The sequence below is a fragment of the Leuciscus leuciscus genome (genome assembly GCF_965113295.1).
Source record: "Leuciscus leuciscus genome assembly, contig: SUPER_11_unloc_3, whole genome shotgun sequence".
Taxonomy (NCBI): Eukaryota; Metazoa; Chordata; class Actinopteri; order Cypriniformes; family Leuciscidae; genus Leuciscus; species Leuciscus leuciscus.
The window spans coordinates 774,058-795,000 of NW_028118544.1; the positions used below are offsets into that span (position 1 = coordinate 774,058).

A 20,943-nucleotide genomic window follows, 5' to 3' on the forward strand; every position below is an offset into this window, starting at 1 on the left:
GCAAACGTTGGAGGATATTTTGCAAATAAATTTTTTTATATGTTTTGTGACAGTTTGTTTTCAGAAGTTTCCAAGAGTTAGTAAAAGAGTAAAGAAAAAGTTACAACTTTTTTAAGTATCTATTTTTTATTTATTTTTTATTAATACATAACCTCATTGTATTCATTTATAATGCAACATTATAGCGTGACATTGTGTCAATAATCGTCAAGCACAGGTGACTCCGCGTGGTGGGAGGGGGCCCCCTAAATCAAATTCTGCTTAGGGCCCCCAAAAGGCTCGGGCCGGCACTGAGTTGTCGGCGCGACGGGAGTATGAACACCGAGGCGGGAGATAGTCGGCTCGGCCCCATTCACCATAACAGCGGATTATCAGTGAATCCCAGTTGTCTCCGACGAAAGTTTATAAAACTATCCCGTGTAAAATGATCACTACAGAGGCGGGTTTTGGCGGTGATCCTCAGCTCTCCATCAAGGTGGCTCACCTATTCACTCATTTATTCACAAAATTAATCCACATCTTCTTGATGTGATCGTTTTTCGGAAATTTTAATAAGGACACCGATCTGTTTTGTACGTGATCGCATCCAGGTAGTATGCATTTCCGTGACGAAGGCATAGCTAGCTAGCAAACTGTAGGCTGTAGTAACTAATAGTACTGACAGTAACTCGCGATCGGCAAACTGCTGTGATTGTGCTCTATTTATATTGTTAGGGGAGGGGCCAGCGTCAGGGGCTCCAGTGTGTCATCAAGTAGGGGCGTGTCCAGGAGCTCAGGGGCTCCAGTGAGTCATCAAGTAGGGGCGTGTCCAGGAGCTCAGGGGCTCCAGTGAGTCATCAAGTAGGGGCGTGTCCAGGAGCTCAGGGGCTCCAGTGAGTCATCAAGTAGGGGCGTGTCCAGGAGCTCAGGGGCTCCAGTGAGTCATCAAGTAGGGGCGTGTCCAGGAGCTCAGGGGCTCCAGTGTGTCATCAAGTAGGGGCGTGTCCAGGAGCTCAGGGGCTCCAGTGTGTCATCAAGTAGGGGCGTGTCCAGGAGCTCAGGGGCTCCGGTGCGTCATCGAGCCCCCGTTTTAGCCCCGCCCAAAAAATCCGGAACACAGCAATGGTGAAAAACTGTTTAACGGTCTAACTCCACAATTCAGTACTTCACAGTTCACAGTCTTTGTAATGTGTTTTAGCAATACATTTCTAACATTTATAATGTGTTTAGAATTTTTTTTTTAGAATTGCCTTTACAGGGACTTTAATTGACGGACCCCCTGCAGTACGGCTGCGGACCCTTGTGTTAAACTGATCTGATCTGAACTGAGAGAGTGAAGAGTGTGTCATTGTTCTCTACAGGTTGAGGGATTGTGGAGTCACAGATGAAGGTTGTTCTGCTCTGGCTTCAGCTCTGAGATCAAACCCCTCACACCTGAGAGATCTGGATCTGACTGTGAATAAACTAGGAGATTCAGTTCATCTGCTCTCTGCTGTACTGGAGGATCCTCACTGTAAACTGGAGACACTGTGGTAAGATGAACTCTCTGATAAACACATATTTTGTCCTTGGTAAATATATTCTTTATTAGTAATTTAATAGTTTTTAACTTTTTTACTCAGTGATCACCAACTTTGCTTGTTAAACTCTAGCTTGTTTTCGGGTCTGAAGAAGGAGTCCAACCAAACAATTACACATCCACACAACACAAATGAGAGACATTTGAATAAATTGTATTGAGAGCTCATTTTCTGTACAATTATAGTTTGACCAGGAAAACCAAAACCAGTATTTTATGTGTGATTCATAGACACTCAGTTAAACAATAAATGAAAAGTGATACTTACTTCAGTCCAAATGCACATTAAATAAATATTCAGTTAAATCAGTGAACATCACAGGTGAGCCAATGCTTGATTAAACATGCTAATCCTAAAACATAAATGTTCTCCCCAGTATATACAATACTGTGCAAAAGTCTTAGGCATGTTAATACCCCCCCCCCCAGTGAGATTTGTGTATGCACAAGGAATCTGACAACAGCCGGTATGATCTGATCTCACCATCATCGAGTCCGTCTGTGATTACATGAAGAAACAGAAAAATGATTAACATGCCTAAGACTTTTGCACAGTACTATATAGTATATATATATAATTACTCCACATCACAAACAAGACAAAACATTACACAAATACACAAAGTATAAATGTTATATTAAAACAACAGTGTTTTTGAACTGACAGAGTTACAACACCCACAGACTTCCATAGGAATCGAGGAATGCGGAAGTAAAGTTTTGTATTGCAGTAAATATCATTACAATAAGGCAAAACAAAACTATAATAAATGTCCTAAAGAACAGAGCACAATATAAAAAAGGAAAAAGAAATAGAAAAAAATAATAATATCAGGGACAAAAAGGTTTCTAATAATTACAATTTCTTTAATAAATTGATTAATCTTCCACTTTTCAATGTTGACATTCTCTGATCCTCTTCGGTTTAAAAATGACCGAACACGTTTTTAATTATTTTTTTTTGCTTCATCTGAATGGGATGACACTTGGTGACGTTTGTTGTATTAGCTTTGTGAACACACACAAAATAATCATAGACATGATTCGGATATGGTAAAGGGTCGTAAAAAAAAAGTGTCACACTTGGTTCCTTCAAAAATGACCGACAGGAAATGAATGGGAAATACGAAAACTCAGAGAAACTTTTGGTGGTACAAACACACACACACACACAAACACACACACACACACACACACACACACACACACACACACACACACACACACACAGACGCAGAGAGAAATGAACTGGTAAGACTGCAACAGCAAATTTTGATAATATGCAAAATAAAATCAATAAATGAAGAAAAATACAAAAGAGACTCTCTCTCGCTCAAATGCACACGCACACACACACACACACACACACACACACACACACACACACACACACACACACACACACACACACACACACACACACACACAAAGAAATTAACTGGTAAGACTGCAACAGCAAACTTTGAGAATATGCTAAATAAAATCAATAAATAAAAAAATACAAAAGAGACTCTCTTGCTCAAATGCACACGCTCACTCTCTCTCTCTCTCTCTCTCTCTCTCGAACACACTCACACACAGACACACACACACACACACACACACACAATAATTGTTTGGTCTTATTTTAGCCTAATAGGTGTTCCTGATATCTGTTGCATATGCAACAAAATCTCTCTATAATTCAATTTTTATTCCTGTTTTTTAACCTACAGTTTGATAATGATTGTTTGCTGTTGTGTTATTTTATTGTTTTTGCTGTTAGATCATAATTGCTGTTCCCTTCTGAAGTTTTATTACCATTTATAGAATTAAACTGAATAAAATACCAATTAATTGCAAAATGTCTGTATAAAGTGTTTTGAATTATCACTATCCATCCCTTATTTTGTTAGATTTTTTTAATTATCAAATACTGATTAACAAAAATGCTTGCATTGTTCCTTTTCTAACCAAACGTTATTGTTTGATTGTAATCATAATGCAAAACCTGATACTTATGTAACAAAAATATCTAAACCTTAAAAAAAATAGTATTTTAGAATGTCTAAATATATATCTAAATAAATAAAAAAAAACTAATAAAATGGAGAAATCATGTCTAAAAAAAACAATGGGAATCAAAAAGCCTCTCTATGTATTTATATAGGGAGCAACAGTACAGCCTACAGGCGGTTACACGACATTACACAAGTTTTTACTTTTTAACGCCACTGGATGACGCTTTTCTCACTTCAAAAAATGGATTTTAAAGGCCTGCACTAATGTGACATGTTGCATTTATTGAAAAATAATAATAATACAAATAAAAACATGAATTCAATTTTTTTAAATAATTATTGCATAGTACCATAGAAACCTTTCTAAATTCGAAATAATAATAAAAAAAATATTATTGAACAAAAATATATTACATTGGTTTTCCTAAAAAATAAAAATAAAAACATTTTAAGGCTTCGGTCACTTTTGACTGCGAAGGAGCCAAGTGTGACCCCTAAACGAAGAGGACCAGAGGGATTTACAGTAAATCCAAAATTCTTTTTAAAATACAGAAAACAATGCACTGAAAAAGTGTGTAGGATTTAAATGATTGAATCATGCACATCAGTTCCACATGAACCAATTAAGTTCAACAAAGATAATTTGTTCACATAATGTCAACATCGTGGAATCAAGTCATTTCCAAGTAACCCGATGAAGAAGTTTTAAAGTCATTTTAATATGGTTCCCTAACTGGATTAATTCATTCAATTTCTTATATTTGTGTCACATGACTGAGTTATAAGATTGTATTAGATTGCTACAAAACTATTAATTAGCAATAGCATATATTAGCATGCTAAATGCTAAGCATGAAATCTAATTGTAATATAAGTAATAAACATATTAGAATTTTAAATTTTATTTTAAATGGCCATTAATGGATCATAATTGGACAAATTTAGAAACAAATATCTTCAAAATATTAAATTAATATTATTGAACTAAAATATAGTATATTTAATTGCTAAAGTTACACTTCAGGTGTTATTAATGTTATCTCTTTATCACTCCATAGTTACAGCACTGCATGGTATTTGTCCCTCAGTTTCTCCTCAAGTTCATGGAGAACCGGCATCCTTTATAAAGCAGTGTAGAATATAGAGGCATTGCTTGTCACTACATTCAAATCACATCACACATTGCAATCTTTAATAAAATGGTCATTTTACACACTGTTTACACAGCGTCATTGTTCTCTACAGGTTGAAATATTGTGGAGTCACAGATGAAGGTTGTTTGAGGAAGATCTTGCGTTCGTTTGAGAGTGCTTATATTTAAATTTGACTTTGTGATGTTTTTTACCCATGTTTTAATTTTTTAACAAAAAATGATTTGTGATCAAGCATTAATTGACGGACCCCCTGCAGTACGGCTGCGGACCCTTGTGTTAAACTGATCTGATCTGAACTGAGAGAGTGAAGAGTGTGTCATTGTTCTCTACAGGTTGAGGGATTGTGGAGTCACAGATGAAGGTTGTTCTGCTCTGGCTTCAGCTCTGAGATCAAACCCCTCACACCTGAGAGATCTGGATCTGACTGTGAATAAACTAGGAGATTCAGTTCATCTGCTCTCTGCTGTACTGGAGGATCCTCACTGTAAACTGGAGAAACTGGGGTAAGATGAACTCTCTGATAAACACATATTTTGTCCTTGGTAAATATATTATGTATTAGTTATTTAATAGTTTTTAACTTTTTTACTCAATGATCACCAACTTTGCTTGTTAAACTCTAGCTTGTTTTCGGGTCTGAAGAAGGAGTCCAACCAAACAATTACACATCCACACAACACAGATGAGAGACAATTGAATACATTTTATTGAGAGCTCATTTTCTGTACAATTATAGTTTGACCAGGAAAACCAAAACCAGTATTTTATGTGTGATTCATAGACACTCAGTTAAACAATAAATTACAAGTGATACTTACTTCAGTCCAAATGCACAATAAATAAATATTCAGTTAAATCAGTGAACATCACAGGTGAGCCAATGCTTGATTAAACATGCTAATCCTAAAACATAAATGTTCTCCCCAGTATATACAGTACTGTGCAAAAGTCTTAGGCATGTTAATATCCCCCCCCCCCCCCCCCCCAAAAAATTGTATTTTAAGTCAGTTATTTATATATTTTGCTGTAATGTGTCAGTAGGAAATATCAGTTTAGATTTCCAAACATTCTTTTTGCCATTAATTGTAATAATCCAGTGAGATTTGTGTATGCACAAGGAATCTGACAACAGCCGGTATGATCTGATCTCACCATCATCGAGTCCGTCTGTGATTACATGAAGAAACAGAAAAATGATTAACATGCCTAAGACTTTTGCACAGTACTATATAGTATATATATATAATTACTCCACATCACAAACAAGACAAAACATTACACAAATACACAAAGTATAAATGTTATATTAAAACAACAGTGTTTTTGAACTGACAGAGTTACAACACCCACAGACTTCCATAGGAATCGAGGAATGCGGAAGTAAAGTTTTGTATTGCAGTAAATACCATTACAATAAGACAAAACAAAACTATAATAAATGTCCTAAAGAACAGAGCACAATATAAAAAAGGAAAAATAAATAGAAAAAAAATAATAATATCAGGGACAAAAAGGTTTCTAATAATTAACATTTCTTTAATAAATTGATTAATCTTCCACTTTTCAATGTTGACATTCTCTGATCCTCTTCGGTTTAAAAATGACCGAACACTTTTTTTAATTTAATTGTTTTGCTTCATCTGAATGGGATGACACTTGGTGACGTTTGTTGTATTAGCTTTGTGAACACACACTAAATAATCATAGACATGATTCGGATATGGTAAAGGGGCGTAAAAAAAAAAAAAAAAAAGTGTCACACTTGGTTCCTTCAAAAATGACCGACAGGAAATGAATGGGAAATACGAAAACTCAGAGAAACTTTTGGTGGTACAAACTACAAATCAGCCACTGTGCAGAAAAAATGTGCACAGCAATGAAACACACACAGACACACACAGACACACACAGACACACACAGACACACACAGACACACACAGACACACACAGACACACACAGACACACACAGACACACACAGACACACACAGACACACACAGACACACACAGACACACACAGACACACACAGACACACACAGACACACACAGACACACACAGACACAGAGAGAAATGAACTGGTAAGACTGCAACAGTAAATTTTGAGAATATGCGTAATAAAATCAATAAATGAAGAAAATACAAAAGAGACTCTCTCGCACACACACACACACACACACACACACACACACACACACACACACACACACACACACACACACACACACACAATAATTGTTTGGTCTTATTTTAGCTTAATAGGTGTTCCTGATATCTGCTGCATATGCAACAATACATAAAATAATTACAGTTTGTATGTACATAGTTAAAATAATATTTATTATTATAATTCAATTTTTATTCCTGTTTTTTAACCTACAGTTTGATAATGATTGTTTGCTGTTGTTATTTTATTGTTTTTGCTGTTAGATCATAATTGCTGTTCCCTTCTGAAGTTTTATTACCATTTATAGAATTAAACTGAATAAAATACCAATTAATTGCAAAATGTCTGTATAAAGTGTTTTGAATTATCACTATCCATCCCTTATTTTGTTAGATTTTTTTAATGATCAAATACTGATTAACAAAAATGCTTGCATTGTGTTCCTTTTCTAACCAAACATTATTGTTTGATTGTAATCATAATGCAAAACCTGATACTTATGTAACAAAAATATCTAAACCTTAAAAAAAATAGTCTTTTAGAATGTCTAAATATATATCTAAATAAAAAATAAAAAAAACTAATAAAATGGAGAAATCATGTCTAAAAAAAACAATGGGAATCAAAAAGCCTCTCTATGTATTTATATAGTGAGCAACAGTACAGCCTACAGGCGGTTACACGACATTACACAAGTTTTTACTTTTTAACGCCACTGGATGACGCTTTTCTCACTTCAAAAAAAGGATTTTAAAGGCCTGCACTAATGTGACATGTTGCATTTATTGAAAAATAATAATAATAAAAATAAAAATATGAATTCTAATGGAACAAAATGCTCATACATTTTTTTTTAGTAGTACCATAGAAACCTTTCTAAATTCGAAATAATAATAAAAAAAATTATTGAACAAAAATATGACTGAATTATAAGATTGTATTAGATTGCTACGAAACTATTAATTAGCAATAGCATATATTAGCATGCTAAATGCTAAGCATGAAATCCAATTGTAATATAAGTAATAAACATATTAGAATTATTTATTTATTTTTAAATGGCCATTAATGGATCGTTATTGGACAAATATTTAGAAACAAAAAATATCTTCAAAATATTAAATTAATATTATTGAACCAAAATATAGTACATTTAATTGATAAAGTTACACTTCAGGTGTTATTAATGTTATCTCTTTATCACTCCATAGTTACAGCACTGCATGGTATTTGTCCCTCAGTTTCTCCTCAAGTTCATGGGCAATCTTTAATAAAATATTAATTTTACACACTGTTTACTAGGGTTGGGTATCGTTTGAATTTGAACGATTCCGATTCCGATTCCGATTCCTTGTTTCGATTCCGGTTCCTAACGATTCTCGATTCCGATTCTTTTAAGAGGCAGGATCAAAAAAGTTTAGATCAATTTTAATTCTATGAACTTTTTACTTTTTATGAAATTTACTATGAATTTCTCACAGGGCTGTTTTCAACTACAATATAAATATCAAATCTATTTTAAACAACTTTTTTATGACATTTTAAATGAGCTAGCTAACCAACGGTCTTTCTGAAGGAAATAGTCTGACCTTCTCCATCAATTGAAATATAAAAAAAAAATTGCATCACAATAAGTGTATTGTATTGTATGTGATTGTCACTAACATTTTAGTAACTAAACTGAATTTTATTAGGTTTAGTGACAACATGTTACAATGTTTACATGATACAATTTCTGGTAAGCTACGCTTTTTTATTATTTCATTTCAATTCAGTTATTGTGATTTGATTTAATATTGACTCATTTGGATAAATATTAGGTACTCAAAGATAGGCGTTAATTTTTCTCAAGAAAAAAACAACTCACCTAATGCTGTAAACATACAGAGAGCCCTATCAGCTGGCAGTATTATTTAAGGTTAAAAATAACTCAAATTAAATATAATGCGTTTTTTTATTTTTATTATAATAACAACTTTATTTAATGATATAAGTACAAATATAATAAATATGTAATATAGTACACATATTTAGCAAAATACTCTCTATAGCTCTTTTTTTCTTGCCAACTGTGTGCTATAGCCTATATGTTCATTAAATGGCTTTCCTGAGGTAAATATGACATAATTGTTCTCCAGCTATGTTATTGACCTCTTCACACTGATAAAAAACACTGATTGATCGATATTATATATGAGGAATATACAGTTAGGTAAGTTGTAGCCTAGGCTACTGTATCTTTCAACAGTGTTCGTGTTTTTTGTACTATTAGCTGCTAGTCGAGATGATCGGTTCACGTGCGCTAGGGATCTGTCACGTCACATTTACAAGCGCCAAAACGGTATTTATTGTTTGAATTTCGTAATAAAATTGACAGAATCTGAGAGCTGAGATTTTTTTGTATATCATAAAGTAACTGCTCTGTCTAGTCTGTCGGTCTCCGTGTCCTCTTTGCTTCACGATTTTTATTGTGCGTGAGAAAATGGATGTGTGGTGTGAGAACGTGTGAGAAGTGTCAATTGCGTGTGTCTCACGGTAAATGCGTGAAAGTTGGCAGCTCGTAAATGTGTTTTCATGAATATATATATTTTTTTACGTTTGCCGGCATCGCGCGCAGTTTTCAAACGGACGAGCAGAGGACGAGAGAATATTATAGTTGCAACTTGCAAGATACCGAAGAATAAGAAAACATCATATGTACGTTTTTAAGGTTTAACGTCAGGGTTGTTTGCTCTGAATACATTTTATGAGACACTGTGTGAGTTGATAAGGCAATTCACACAGCGTCTCATAAAATGTGTCGGTTCGCAGTTTAGCATAACAATCAATATACGCTTACACCTGTGCTAGTACACGCATTTACCATGCCGTGTGTACGTTACAAATGTTTAACTAAAGTGTCAGCGAGTTAACATTTGGCATTTTGAAATCGATTATGTAGTTACTTCAGTTCAGAATAGGGCTAGAAATGACTTAGACAGCGGTTTCTTCTTCCGGTCGGCGGACTGTGAATCGAAACTAGGAATCGAAATTTAAACTTTTGAACGATTCCGGGAAAATCGCAAAGCTAGTCCCGGTTCCAATCGATACTCGATACTCGATACCCAAGCCTACTGTTTACACAGCGTCATTGTTCTCTACAGGTTGAAATATTGTGGAGTCACAGATGAAGGTTGTTCTGCTCTGGCTTCAGCTCTGAGATCAAACCCCTCACACCTGAGAGATCTGGATCTGTCTGGGAATAAACTAGGAGATTCAGTTCATCTGCTCTCTGCTGTACTGGAGGATCCTCACTGTAAACTGGAGAAACTGTGGTAAGATGAACTCTCTGATAAACACATATTTTGTCCTTGGTAAATATATTATGTATTAGTTATTTAATAGTTTTTAACTTTTTTACTCAATCACCAACTTTGCTTGTTAAACTCTAGCTTGTTTTCGGGTCTGAAGAAGGAGTCCAACCAAACAATTACACATCCACACAACACAAATGAGAGACAAATGAATACATTTTATTGAGAGCTCATTTTCTGTACAATTATAGTTTGACCAGGAAAACCAAAACCAGTATTTTATGTGTGATTCATAGACACTCAGTTAAACAATAAATTACAAGTGATACTTACTTCAGTCCAAATGCACATTAAATAAATATTCAGTTAAATCAGTGAACATCACAGGTGAGCCAATGCTTGATTAAACATGCTAATCCTAAAACATAAATGTTCTCCCCAGTATATACAGTACTGTGCAAAAGTCTTAGGCATGTTAATACCCCCCCCTATATTAAAACAACAGTGTTTTTGAACTGACAGAGTTACAACACCCACAGACTTCCATAGGAATCGAGGAATGCGGAAGTAACGTCAAAGTTTTTTTATTGCAGTAAATACCATTACAATAAGGCAAAACAAAACTATAATAAATGTCCTAAAGAACAGAGCACAATATAAAAAAAGGAAAAAGAAATAGAAATAGAAAAAAAATAATAATATCAGGGACAAAAAGGTTTCTAATAATTAACATTTCTTTAATAAATTGATTAATCTTCCACTTTTCAATGTTGACATTCTCTGATCCTCTTCGGTTTAAAAATGATTCATCTTGCTTCATCTGAATGGGATGACACTTGGTGACGTTTGTTGTATTAGCTTTGTGAACACACACAAAATAATCATAGACATGATTCGGATATGGTAAAGGGTCGTAAAAAAAAAGTGTCACACTTGGTTCCTTCAAAAATGACCGACAGGAAATGAATGGGAAATACGAAAACTCAGAGAAACTTTTGGTGGTAAAAACTACAAATCAGCCGCTGTGCAGAAAAAAAGTGCACAGCAATGAAGGAGTGACGCAAATAAGACCCCCCCCTCTCTCTCTCTCTCTCTCTCTCTCTCTCTCTCTCTCTCTCTGTGCGCATGTGCGGCGTGTTTGTGGGGAGCGCGTGAGCAAGGAGTGTGTGGAGTTGCTGAGTGAGTTGAACTTTTCCTTTCTGAGTTTATTTATTTATTTTGAATATTGCTGTAAGTTAGAGGAGAAGGTGTTATAGTGGCTATTTTTGTCAGTTTATCTGATAAAGATGGGCTCAAATTCCGATGGATTTTCCTGTTTGTCTGCTCGGCACGCGTGCAAGTGCATGCCGTCAGATGAGTCTGTGTCTATTGAGAGTGTTTTGGTCGCTATTGGTCGAGAAATAGGTGCACAAAACATAATGTCCGCTTCAAGAATGAATAAAGCAATTGTCGTTTTTCTGAAGGAAATCGAAATGGTTAGTCAATTGGTGGAGTGTGGTTTAACTGTTCAGGATGTATTTGTTCCAATTTTACCTTTGTCTAGTCTTTCTAAAAGAGTGATGTTGTCAAACGTACCTCCGTTTATTTCTGATAAAGCGCTCGAGTCTATCTTAGCTCGTTATGGAAAATTGGTTGGGCAGATTAGAATGATTCCTCTAGGACTGAAAAATCCAGAGTTGAAACATGTCATGTCTTTCAGACGTCAGGCTCTGATGATATTAAGCGCTGAATTTGAAATGCTTGATGTGTCTGTTAAATTGACAGTGTTTGGTAAGGACTATACAATATTTATCACTACTGAGACTATGAAATGCTTTGTTTGCGGAAAATACGGCCATATTAAAACAGGTTGTCCTGTTGTGAAAGAGGCTCAAAGCGCAAAGAATGGTTCAGTGCAAGATTCAATTGTTTTGGAGAATAACGAGTTGGTTAAACCGACTATAGAAAGCGCTGCAGTTGATTTGAATGCGGAAATTGACGCGTCTACTGAAATGAGAGAACAGTTGCCTCAGGGTGGCAATATTGAGATTACAGAAACGGATGCGATCATTCCTGATGCTAGACAGAGTGGAATGAATGACCCTGTAGAGATTGTGGAGGAGGTAGAACAATCTGGAGAACAAGATGGGTCTAAAGTGAGGGATGTCTTGGATGAGGTGCAGGCATCAAATAGGGATATGTCCCAAAATGATGCTGAACCAATATCACAGGATGTTGACAGTGATCCGGATAGTGAGTGTTCAGACTTAATCACTGATGAATTGGATGAATTCAATTCTCAGGAAAGTACTGTTGGGCGATTAAAGAGGATCTGGTATTATAGTTTGGAACAGCTGGATGAATTCTTGAATGCTACAAAAAAACAGAGAAAACCAAAGATTGAAACGTATTTTCCTGATTTGAAGCTTATTATTGATTCCTCTGCTATGGCTATGAAGAAAGCAACACTTGAGGAATTAGATCAGCCTAAGCGTTATCGTTTAAAAAAGTTTGTAAGTGCTGTCAGAAAAAGAGTAAAGAAAAGTCCTTAAAGAGGTAGCCTATTATGTATTGGAAATTACATCTATATTGGCATTTATTCATTTTATCTTTTTTCATCCTGATGGTATCCTTTAATATCGGATCCTTAAATATAAATGGATGTAGGGATGTACGAAAGAGAGTGACTTTATTTAAGTATTTACAACTTAAAAAAGAGCCCCTTTCACACAGCACTTTGAACCCGGCAAATTGCCGGCAAATTGCCGGAGCGCCTTCTGTGTGAACGCAAACTCGACCCGGGATTTAAGCCGGGATCGATGCCGGGTCGGGACCTAGTAACATTGCCGTGTTCAGACCCGGAACGCGCGCTGTGTGAACAAAAGCCAGGACAAATGCCGTAAGGGGTGTGTCGTAGTGACGATGCACGAGCCTTCGCAATGACGTAGTTATCGTGCGACTCTGTTACTCTAGAAGAAAGTTTGTGTTTGTCATCGATACAAGAAAGAACGAAAAAATGTCTGCAAACTGGACTGAAGCAGAGACCCGAGAGCTCCTTGCAATCCGCGCCGAAGCTGAGATCGTTCGCCAGCTTTGTGGAACGGTACGTGATGCGTTAGTGTACGACCGAATCCGGAAAAAAATGATCGAGCGTGGTTTCTCGAGATCGAAAGCGCAGATCATAAGTAAACTTAAGGCGCTGCGTAAAAAATTCCACCAAGTTCACGACTACAATGGAAAGAGCGGTAGCGGAAGATTAGACTGGCCTTTCTACGACCTGTGCTACGGCATATGGGGAACGAGCCACTCGGCAAACCCAGTGGCACTACTGGGGAGTATGGACTCGTCTTTTCCTTCGTGTACAAATGACGAAGAGGAGTTATCACCAGAACCGTCTTGTTCCTCCGCATTTTCCTCTTCTTCTGCTTCTCCCTTGCCCTCAGTTGCCTCCAGTCCGGAGACCATTGAAGAAAACCCTAGAGAAATTTGTTCAGGTGAGCTATATAACCATTAACTATATTGTTGGGGACATTCTAAAACAATGAACGTGAAAAAAGCCAGAATCGCACTGAAATCTAACGTGCAAAACGTCATATTAAGTATATTCTTCCCTGTATATAGTATACAGTATTAATAAATAAGCTTTATAGTAAATTTGGCCCTCTAATATCACTGTGTTCATGCATCAAGCCAAGTTTAAGTGTTTTAAAATGTCCCCATGGTTGTAGTCTTTAGTTTGTGTTTTGTCTGCCATACATCACATGTGTATTCCTGGGTAATAATACAACTTTTGGGTTTGTCTTTTCAGAATCGCCTCAACCACCTCCAGCTAAAAAGGCCAGAAAGCCCCTTTCAAGGACTCAAACAATTATGAAAGAGGTGAAGGACCTATTTTTTGAAATGGACAGAGACTTTGAGGAGAGGGAGCGTGTTCGCTTGGCAGAGCAGAGGGAATACGAGGAGCGACTGAGGAGAGAGGCGAGTCTGGCAAGGGAAGATGAACTGGCAAGGCAGATGTCGATGCTGCGCGAGCTACAAGAGACCCAAAACCGTTTTTTGGGTGAACTCCTACGCCACATGCCAGCTCCGGCACCCACACATTATTATGTGCCTCCACGTCATACCCGGTTCAATATCCCAAGCACATCAGAAGAAACGGAAAACAGCACATTCACGCCGTTGTCATCCTCTTCGTTTCTACAGCTGGATTAGGAATAGTATATAGTCATAGTATATTTTAATGCTGCGCGAGCTACAAGAGACCCAAAACTGTTTTTTGGGTGAACTCCTACGCCACATGCCAGCTCTGGCACCCACACATTATTATGTGCCTCCACGTCATACCCGGTTCAATATCCCAAGCACATCAGAAGAAACGGAAAACAGCACATTCACGCCGTTGTCATCCTCTTCGTTTCTACAGCTGGATTAGGAATAGTGTATATAGTACTGTATATTTCAAAGAGTTTTAAAATATATTTTTTTCTTTAAGTGTTTTCATTTGTGCTCTAATTTATATTTGCAATCTAGATTAAACACTTTGTATTGTTTCATATAATGTATATGTTTTATTTGCATATAAAAGTTTGTGTTCAACATATTGGTGTGTGCTTCATTATTGCTTTTTCAAAATAACTGTGTACAGTGCCATATTAATACATCAATTACATTTAAAATACGTAATGTATTTTAAAAAAGATAAATATTAAATAGATTTCATTTAATTGAAATACAAACTACTGAAGTCACTTTTCTATATCTTAAAAAAACAAAAAATGCTGGGCTAACTCGGACAAGCTGCTAAATGATTAAATGTACATAAAATGTTTTTCAAATTATATTTCAAATAGTTTATTTATCATCTGTGACCACACTCCATTATTTCAGTTATGAAAAAAAGTGACTGACAAACTTATTGAATAGTTTTACAATAAATCATTTTTATTGAAAAACTTTGACATGGTGTGAAATGGTTGTGCAGGTAAAGTAACACGAGTCACGACAAGAGAGTCATCATAGCCTCACGAATTCCTTGACAATTATGTCCTCCCACCCCCTGAAACATATCTTGATCAGGCTCTTGCAAATCATCTGTGATGTTCCAGTCAGGCAAATAAACTTCTTTGTTCAGCTCACAAATATTGTGCAGAACACAACAAACAGCAACAACATCAGACATCAGAGCAGTGTCAACATCGTTGCGCTTAAGCAAACACCTCCAACGACCTTTAAGGCGACCAAAGGCGTTCTCCACAACCATCCGTGCTGAGCTCAGTCGGTAGTTGAAGTGTCGTTGTTGAGGGGTCAGGGCATGGTGGTTTGTGAAACCCTTCATAAGCCAGTTCTTGAGGGGGTATGCCGCATCGCCGATTAAATGGACAGGAACCTCGACATCATTCACTGTCATTGAGTTCTGTTAAAAAATAAATGTAAAAATACATAAATCACAATGCAATTTTTTACAATGCAGCTGTTAATGTCATACATGGCTTAATACACTTGCATCTTGATATCAAAACATGACAAATAAAATGTGCCAGTAAAACAAATATTGCGTACCTCACGAGGAAACAGGTATCCACCCTGTTGCTCTGCCATTTTGAAAATGGGAGAGTTGGACAACACACGAGCGTCATGTGTGCGCCCAGGCCAGCCCACATATACATCTGTAAAGCTAATAAAGAGACATGGCATTAATATATGGACACATAAAAATTTATCAAATTTCTGTAATGAACACAATAGCTTAGGAACTACATTCTTACCAGAAATTGTGGTCCACAACAGCTTGAAGTACAATCGAATGCCATCCCTTACGATTGTAGTAAGCTGTAGCATCTTCTTGGGGAGCAATTATAGGGATGTGACTACCGTCTATGGCACCAGCACACAAAGGATACCCACGTTCAGCGAACCCATTTAAAGCCTTTTGAAGAGCTTCTCCTTTGGGCAAGGAGATGAAACGTTTCAAAAGCTTTGTCTTCAGTGTTGCAGTGACTTCGTGAACCAGTGTACAAACAGTGGATAGCCCCACACCAAAGAGACAACTGATTGTACGGTACTCGCCAGGGGTAGCATACCACCACAAAACAATAGCCAATCTACGGCGTGGTTCAAGGGGCTTTCTCCAGTTTGTAAGCTTGCGTCTCAGGCTTAGCTCAACAAGTTGCAGAACAAACTCAAACGTGTCCCGTGACATCCGAAAGTGCTGCCGCCACTGATCTTCGTTGAAGTTTTCCAGGACATTTGACCAAAACACAGCCCCTTGAGGTCTTTGTACCATCCACAGTCTTCTCTTCGAAACACCCAGTTGCATGAGCCGTGTACAAAGAACTATAGCTTTTAGCATCCGATGGCGTCTCCGTGCTTTACGTCTCGCTGCTTCATTTTCTTTCATACTCTCCGCCAATTTAACTTCCAGCGTATTCCGTATCGAATTAACACGTTGAAAAGAACTCAAAATCGAAAATAAAATTGTGATTTGACCACGAAACATGTTGTACATAAACAACAAAGTTTGAACAGCAACATCTAATGCCTGATCAGCTGCCATGTTGTTCAAAGCAATGCAAACACTTCCGCTTTTCGACGCGTACCTTATACGTCACATCCTGACGTCACGCGTCTTTCCGGAACATACACGGGTTGTGTGTGAACGCGCTCTCTGATTCCGGAAAATCACTGGCAGTGTGAATGAACCAAATCAAACGAACCCGGGTCAAATCCCGGGTCACTTTATCCGTGTATTTTCCGGAATCTCTGTGTGAAAGGGGCTAAGCAGATGTAATTTTGTTGCAAGAGACTCATACTGATGCCTGTAATGAGACAGATTGGATAAATGAATGGGAGGGCAGTATTAGTCTTAGTCATGGTACGAACGTGAGTGCTGGTGTTGCGTTTTTATTCTCAAAGCGTGTTAAAGATAATCCAGTTTTCTTAGAAATAATACCAGGACGCCTTCTTAGAGCTGATTTAATAATAGGCAATAATAGTTTTTCTTTTTATAATATCTATGCTCCTAATATAGGAAGCGAGCGCTGTGATTTTTTTCTGAAACTTTCTGAAGAATTGTTGAAGTGTTCAGATGATAAGATTGTTGTTATAGGGGGTGATTTTAATTGTACGGTAGATCATAAATTGGATAGGAATCATGAACAGGGTTTTTCCTGCATAGAGAATTATGAGGCGGTCGCCTCCGTCAAATTTCGGGCCGCCTCCGTCTGTCGACAAAAACTCAAGACGGAATCACATGATTAGATACCTCTTTTCCACCGACACGATTCGGCAGCGGGTTCACGGCCGGGTTCCATTCCATTCTCAAACCGTTCTGCGCATTTCGACTGCATCAGAATAAGCACGAGCCCGGCCCTGGCCCGAGACGCTCAAGCACAAGTCCGACAGCTCATCAGAATTATCAGCCCGAGTCCGTTTTTTTTATTATTATTATTACACAGCGGCAGCCTGCCCTATTTGCAGCCATTAAAATAGGTCAGGTTTGTTAGTTATGTTTCTTTTCATTTCTTTATCATGTTAATTTAGACAAATGTTTTGGAGCATTTTTTTTTAAATGAAGCCGAACCGACAGCGAGTATAGCCTACAACATGTTTGATCAATTTAGCCTCTCAAATCAACGCTAATAGGCTACTTTACTTGGCTACAATCCATAGATAGGCTATAAAACACTTCAAGCATATCACACAGACAGTTAATTTAACAAATGATTATTTATTAAACCACAGTGAGTAAAACAACTTTTTTTTTAAATACTGAGGCAGGCTCAGGCTGCTCGAACCAGCGCTCGCAAACGAAAGGAGCAATAGCCTATCTAAACCAATTAAATTACTATATACTATAATACTATACTATACTATATACTATAATAACTGTTTCCAACAGTTAAACGAAAATAAAGTCCAATGAAACGAAAAGTTAGAGCAGTCTTTTACAGAGCATCGTGGAGAAAAAGAATAGCATCCACAGTGTAGCCTAAGGTTTTAACCCAGTCCTCCTCTCTTCTATCACTCTTCCCGCTGCGTTTTAAGTTGGCCATCTGTGATTTTTTCTCTTAATATTCTCCATTATTTGCACATGAGGTGAATCGTGGGTCGCGCTGATGGGAAACCTTCTGTGTGTGTGTGTGTGTGCGTGCGTATGTGTGTGTGTGTGTGCGTGCATGAGACTGTCATGTCAGTCATATGTCACTGTGTAATTATAAGATTATGAAAGTTATGAGGTTATGAAATGTCTTTCTATGTTTGTTTTTCTATCGTCGTCGTCAGCTTCTCATATTTTTTAAATTACCGTAATGTCTAAAAATATAAAAAGAAGGATAACCCAAAAAAAGCCTGAGGCCCGGGCCGCATGTGAATTATGACGTGAGAATTGGCCCGAAGCCCGGCCCTAGGGGCATAAATAAGTCAATAATAATAATATTGGCACGTCGGGCTCGGGCTGAAATGCAGGGCTTTAAGCACCAAAACGTGCTTGTCTCAAACGGAGCAAGGTAAATTTCTGCGAAAGCGCACGAGCCCCTGCCCCTCCCCCTTTTCAACATCACCTGTCAGTTATCACAACCTCCACAGACGCACGAAAGTCAAGAAGCACCTTCTCTGCAGCATCGAAGTGCCTTCACTTGTCACAGCCAGGTACCGATACTGTTTTTCTTAAGCTTCGGCTCTCAAACTAGTTAGGTTACTTAAAATATATCCAGAGAGCCAGCCTGACTTAGGCAATAGCCGAAATTCTTCTGCCGTTTTTATAAAATAAGCTATCACAAGTAGCAGTCACGTAATTTACTAGTACTGTTTTGTAATTTCATGGCCCCCTATGAACTGTAAATAAAATCAAATTATCTGATTATTAAAATGCCTAAAAATAAATAAATACATGCTTGTAAAAAGTGGGGTTTTTTTCACCTTCTAGTGGTCATTATACATAAAAAGATGCACCAGATTAATGCATTTATCTTTGAAATGTACAAAATGTTCTTACGGGGGGGGCATGCCCCCGGACCCCCCTAGAGGTACCGAGCTATCGGATTTTGCTACCTCCGCCTCATTTTCAGCCAGGAAAAACCTGATGTTCTTAAATCTTTAATTAATAGACATAGTCTTGTAGATTTGTGGAGGGATGTTTATCCTCAAGTTAAACAATATACTCGGCTGAAAATTAATTCAAATAAGGTTTCTGCTGCCAGATTGGATCGTTTTTATATTGAGGAATGCAATAAAGGAAGATTTTTTAGTAATCGTATTTCCCCTACATCTATATCAGATCATCATTATATCTCTATGTCTATGTCTGTCTTGTCACCTAAATCCTATAAGTCACAGTGGCACTTTAATAATACATTACTTCAAGATCACATCTTTGTGCACTCTTTTGGTCTTTTGTGGAAGTCTTGGAGAGAAGAGAGAGGTAGTTATTCATCTCTTAGTCAATGGTGGGATCTGGGAAAAGTCCAGATAAAGGTTTTTTGTCAACAATACACAGCAAATAATACTGAGAACTTGAAAGTGAAGATGAAGATGATAGAGCAAGAAATTCTTCAACAAAGCCTCCGCAATCAGGGAGGAGGTGATATCATTAAAGAGAACAAAGGCCTTTTGAAGGATTTATTGGAAGAGCAGGAGAAGGAGACACTTGTCAGAACAAGATATGTGAAGTGCAATGAAATGGATGCTCCAACTGCTTTTTTTTTTTTCGGACTGGAGAAAAAAATCTAAAGAGCAGAAATTTTTTCACAAACTGAAAGTTCCTAATGGCAAAGAAATAACCAATCAACGAGAAATGATAGTTTCTGCTATTTCTTTTTATGAAAAACTTTATCAGTCCGAATTTTGTGATGAAGTAGCAGTTGAAGAACTTCTTCTAGATCTTCCACAGTTGTCTAAAGAAGAAAAGATGGAATTGGAAGAATTCTTGACTTTTGATGAGCTTTCAAGTGCTGTGCAAGGGCTGAACAGTGGCAAATCTTCTGGTGTGGATGATCTCTCTGCTGAGTTTTTTAAAAGCTTTTGGAATGTGATTGGACATGATTTGTATGATGTTTTTTTGGAGTCCTTTAATCAAGGTGTTTTACCCCTAAGCTGTCGGAGGGCAGTGTTGACATTAATCCCTAAGAAAGGAGATCTTGGACTTTTGTAGAATTGGCGCCCTGTGTCGTTGCTGTGTACTGATTTTAAGATACTGTCAAAAGCTATAACTAATAAGTTGAAGAAATGTATGGCAACTATAATTCATGAAGATCAGTCATACTGTATCCCTGAGCGGACTTGTTTTTGCTAAGAGACATTATTGCAGTTGCTAAAAAACATCAAATTGATATTGGACTCTTATCTTTAGATCAAGAAAAAGCTTTTGACAGAGTGGATCACTTTTATTTACTAAAGACTCTGAAGGCCTTTGGCTTTGGACCACAATTTGTCTCTTGTATTAAACTGCTTTACAGTGAAACATCTAGTATGCTTAAGATTAATGGTTGTCTAACTAGACCTTTTGCAGTAACAAGAGGTATACGACAAGGATTAGAGTTCTCAACGGGTCGGGTCGGCCCGACAAACCCGACGGGACCCGCGGGTTCGGGCCGGGTTCGGGTCGAAAATATAAGCAAATGACTCGGGTCGGGTCGGACCTCGGGCTTAATCTTTTCCGCTCAGTAAAAAAAAAAAAAAAAAAAAAACATTTATTATCATCGCTGCTGTTCACCGTAAAGAAAGTCTGGCTGCTGCGCGCAACGTGCATCATGGAGAGGGGCGGGGGCAGACGCCGCTGCGTGCAAGTTTAGCCTGG

The 20,943-nt window shown here is 37.3% G+C and overlaps 3 protein-coding genes across 3 annotated transcripts in view; 2 read left to right on the top strand and 1 right to left on the bottom strand.

The window, feature by feature from the left end:
• Positions 1-20,943, top strand: part of LOC309510152 (NACHT, LRR and PYD domains-containing protein 12-like) — a gene marked incomplete at its 3' end in the record, with an annotated part of 757,492 nt that overhangs the window by 730,869 nt on the left and 5,680 nt on the right. Inside the window, exon 18 of the mRNA XM_082191218.1 lies at positions 10,023-10,193. Within this exon, the coding sequence (XP_082047344.1) occupies positions 10,023-10,193 (171 nt within the window). The remainder of the gene's footprint in view (positions 1-10,022; positions 10,194-20,943) is intronic.
• Positions 13,075-14,363, top strand: LOC309510145 (uncharacterized protein; the record flags this gene model as incomplete). Its single annotated transcript, XM_082191212.1, has 2 exons — positions 13,075-13,645; positions 13,960-14,363. The coding sequence occupies exons 1-2, from the start codon at positions 13,168-13,170 to the stop codon at positions 14,361-14,363; spliced, it is 882 nt and encodes a 293-aa protein (XP_082047338.1). The 5' UTR covers positions 13,075-13,167.
• Positions 15,148-16,920, bottom strand: LOC309510146 (putative nuclease HARBI1; the record flags this gene model as incomplete). The annotated part of the gene is made up of 3 exons (XM_082191213.1): positions 15,917-16,920; positions 15,711-15,825; positions 15,148-15,564 (listed from the first exon to the last, which is right to left on the bottom strand). Exons 1-3 carry the CDS (start codon positions 16,702-16,704, stop codon positions 15,148-15,150), a joined length of 1,320 nt encoding a protein of 439 aa, XP_082047339.1. The 5' UTR covers positions 16,705-16,920.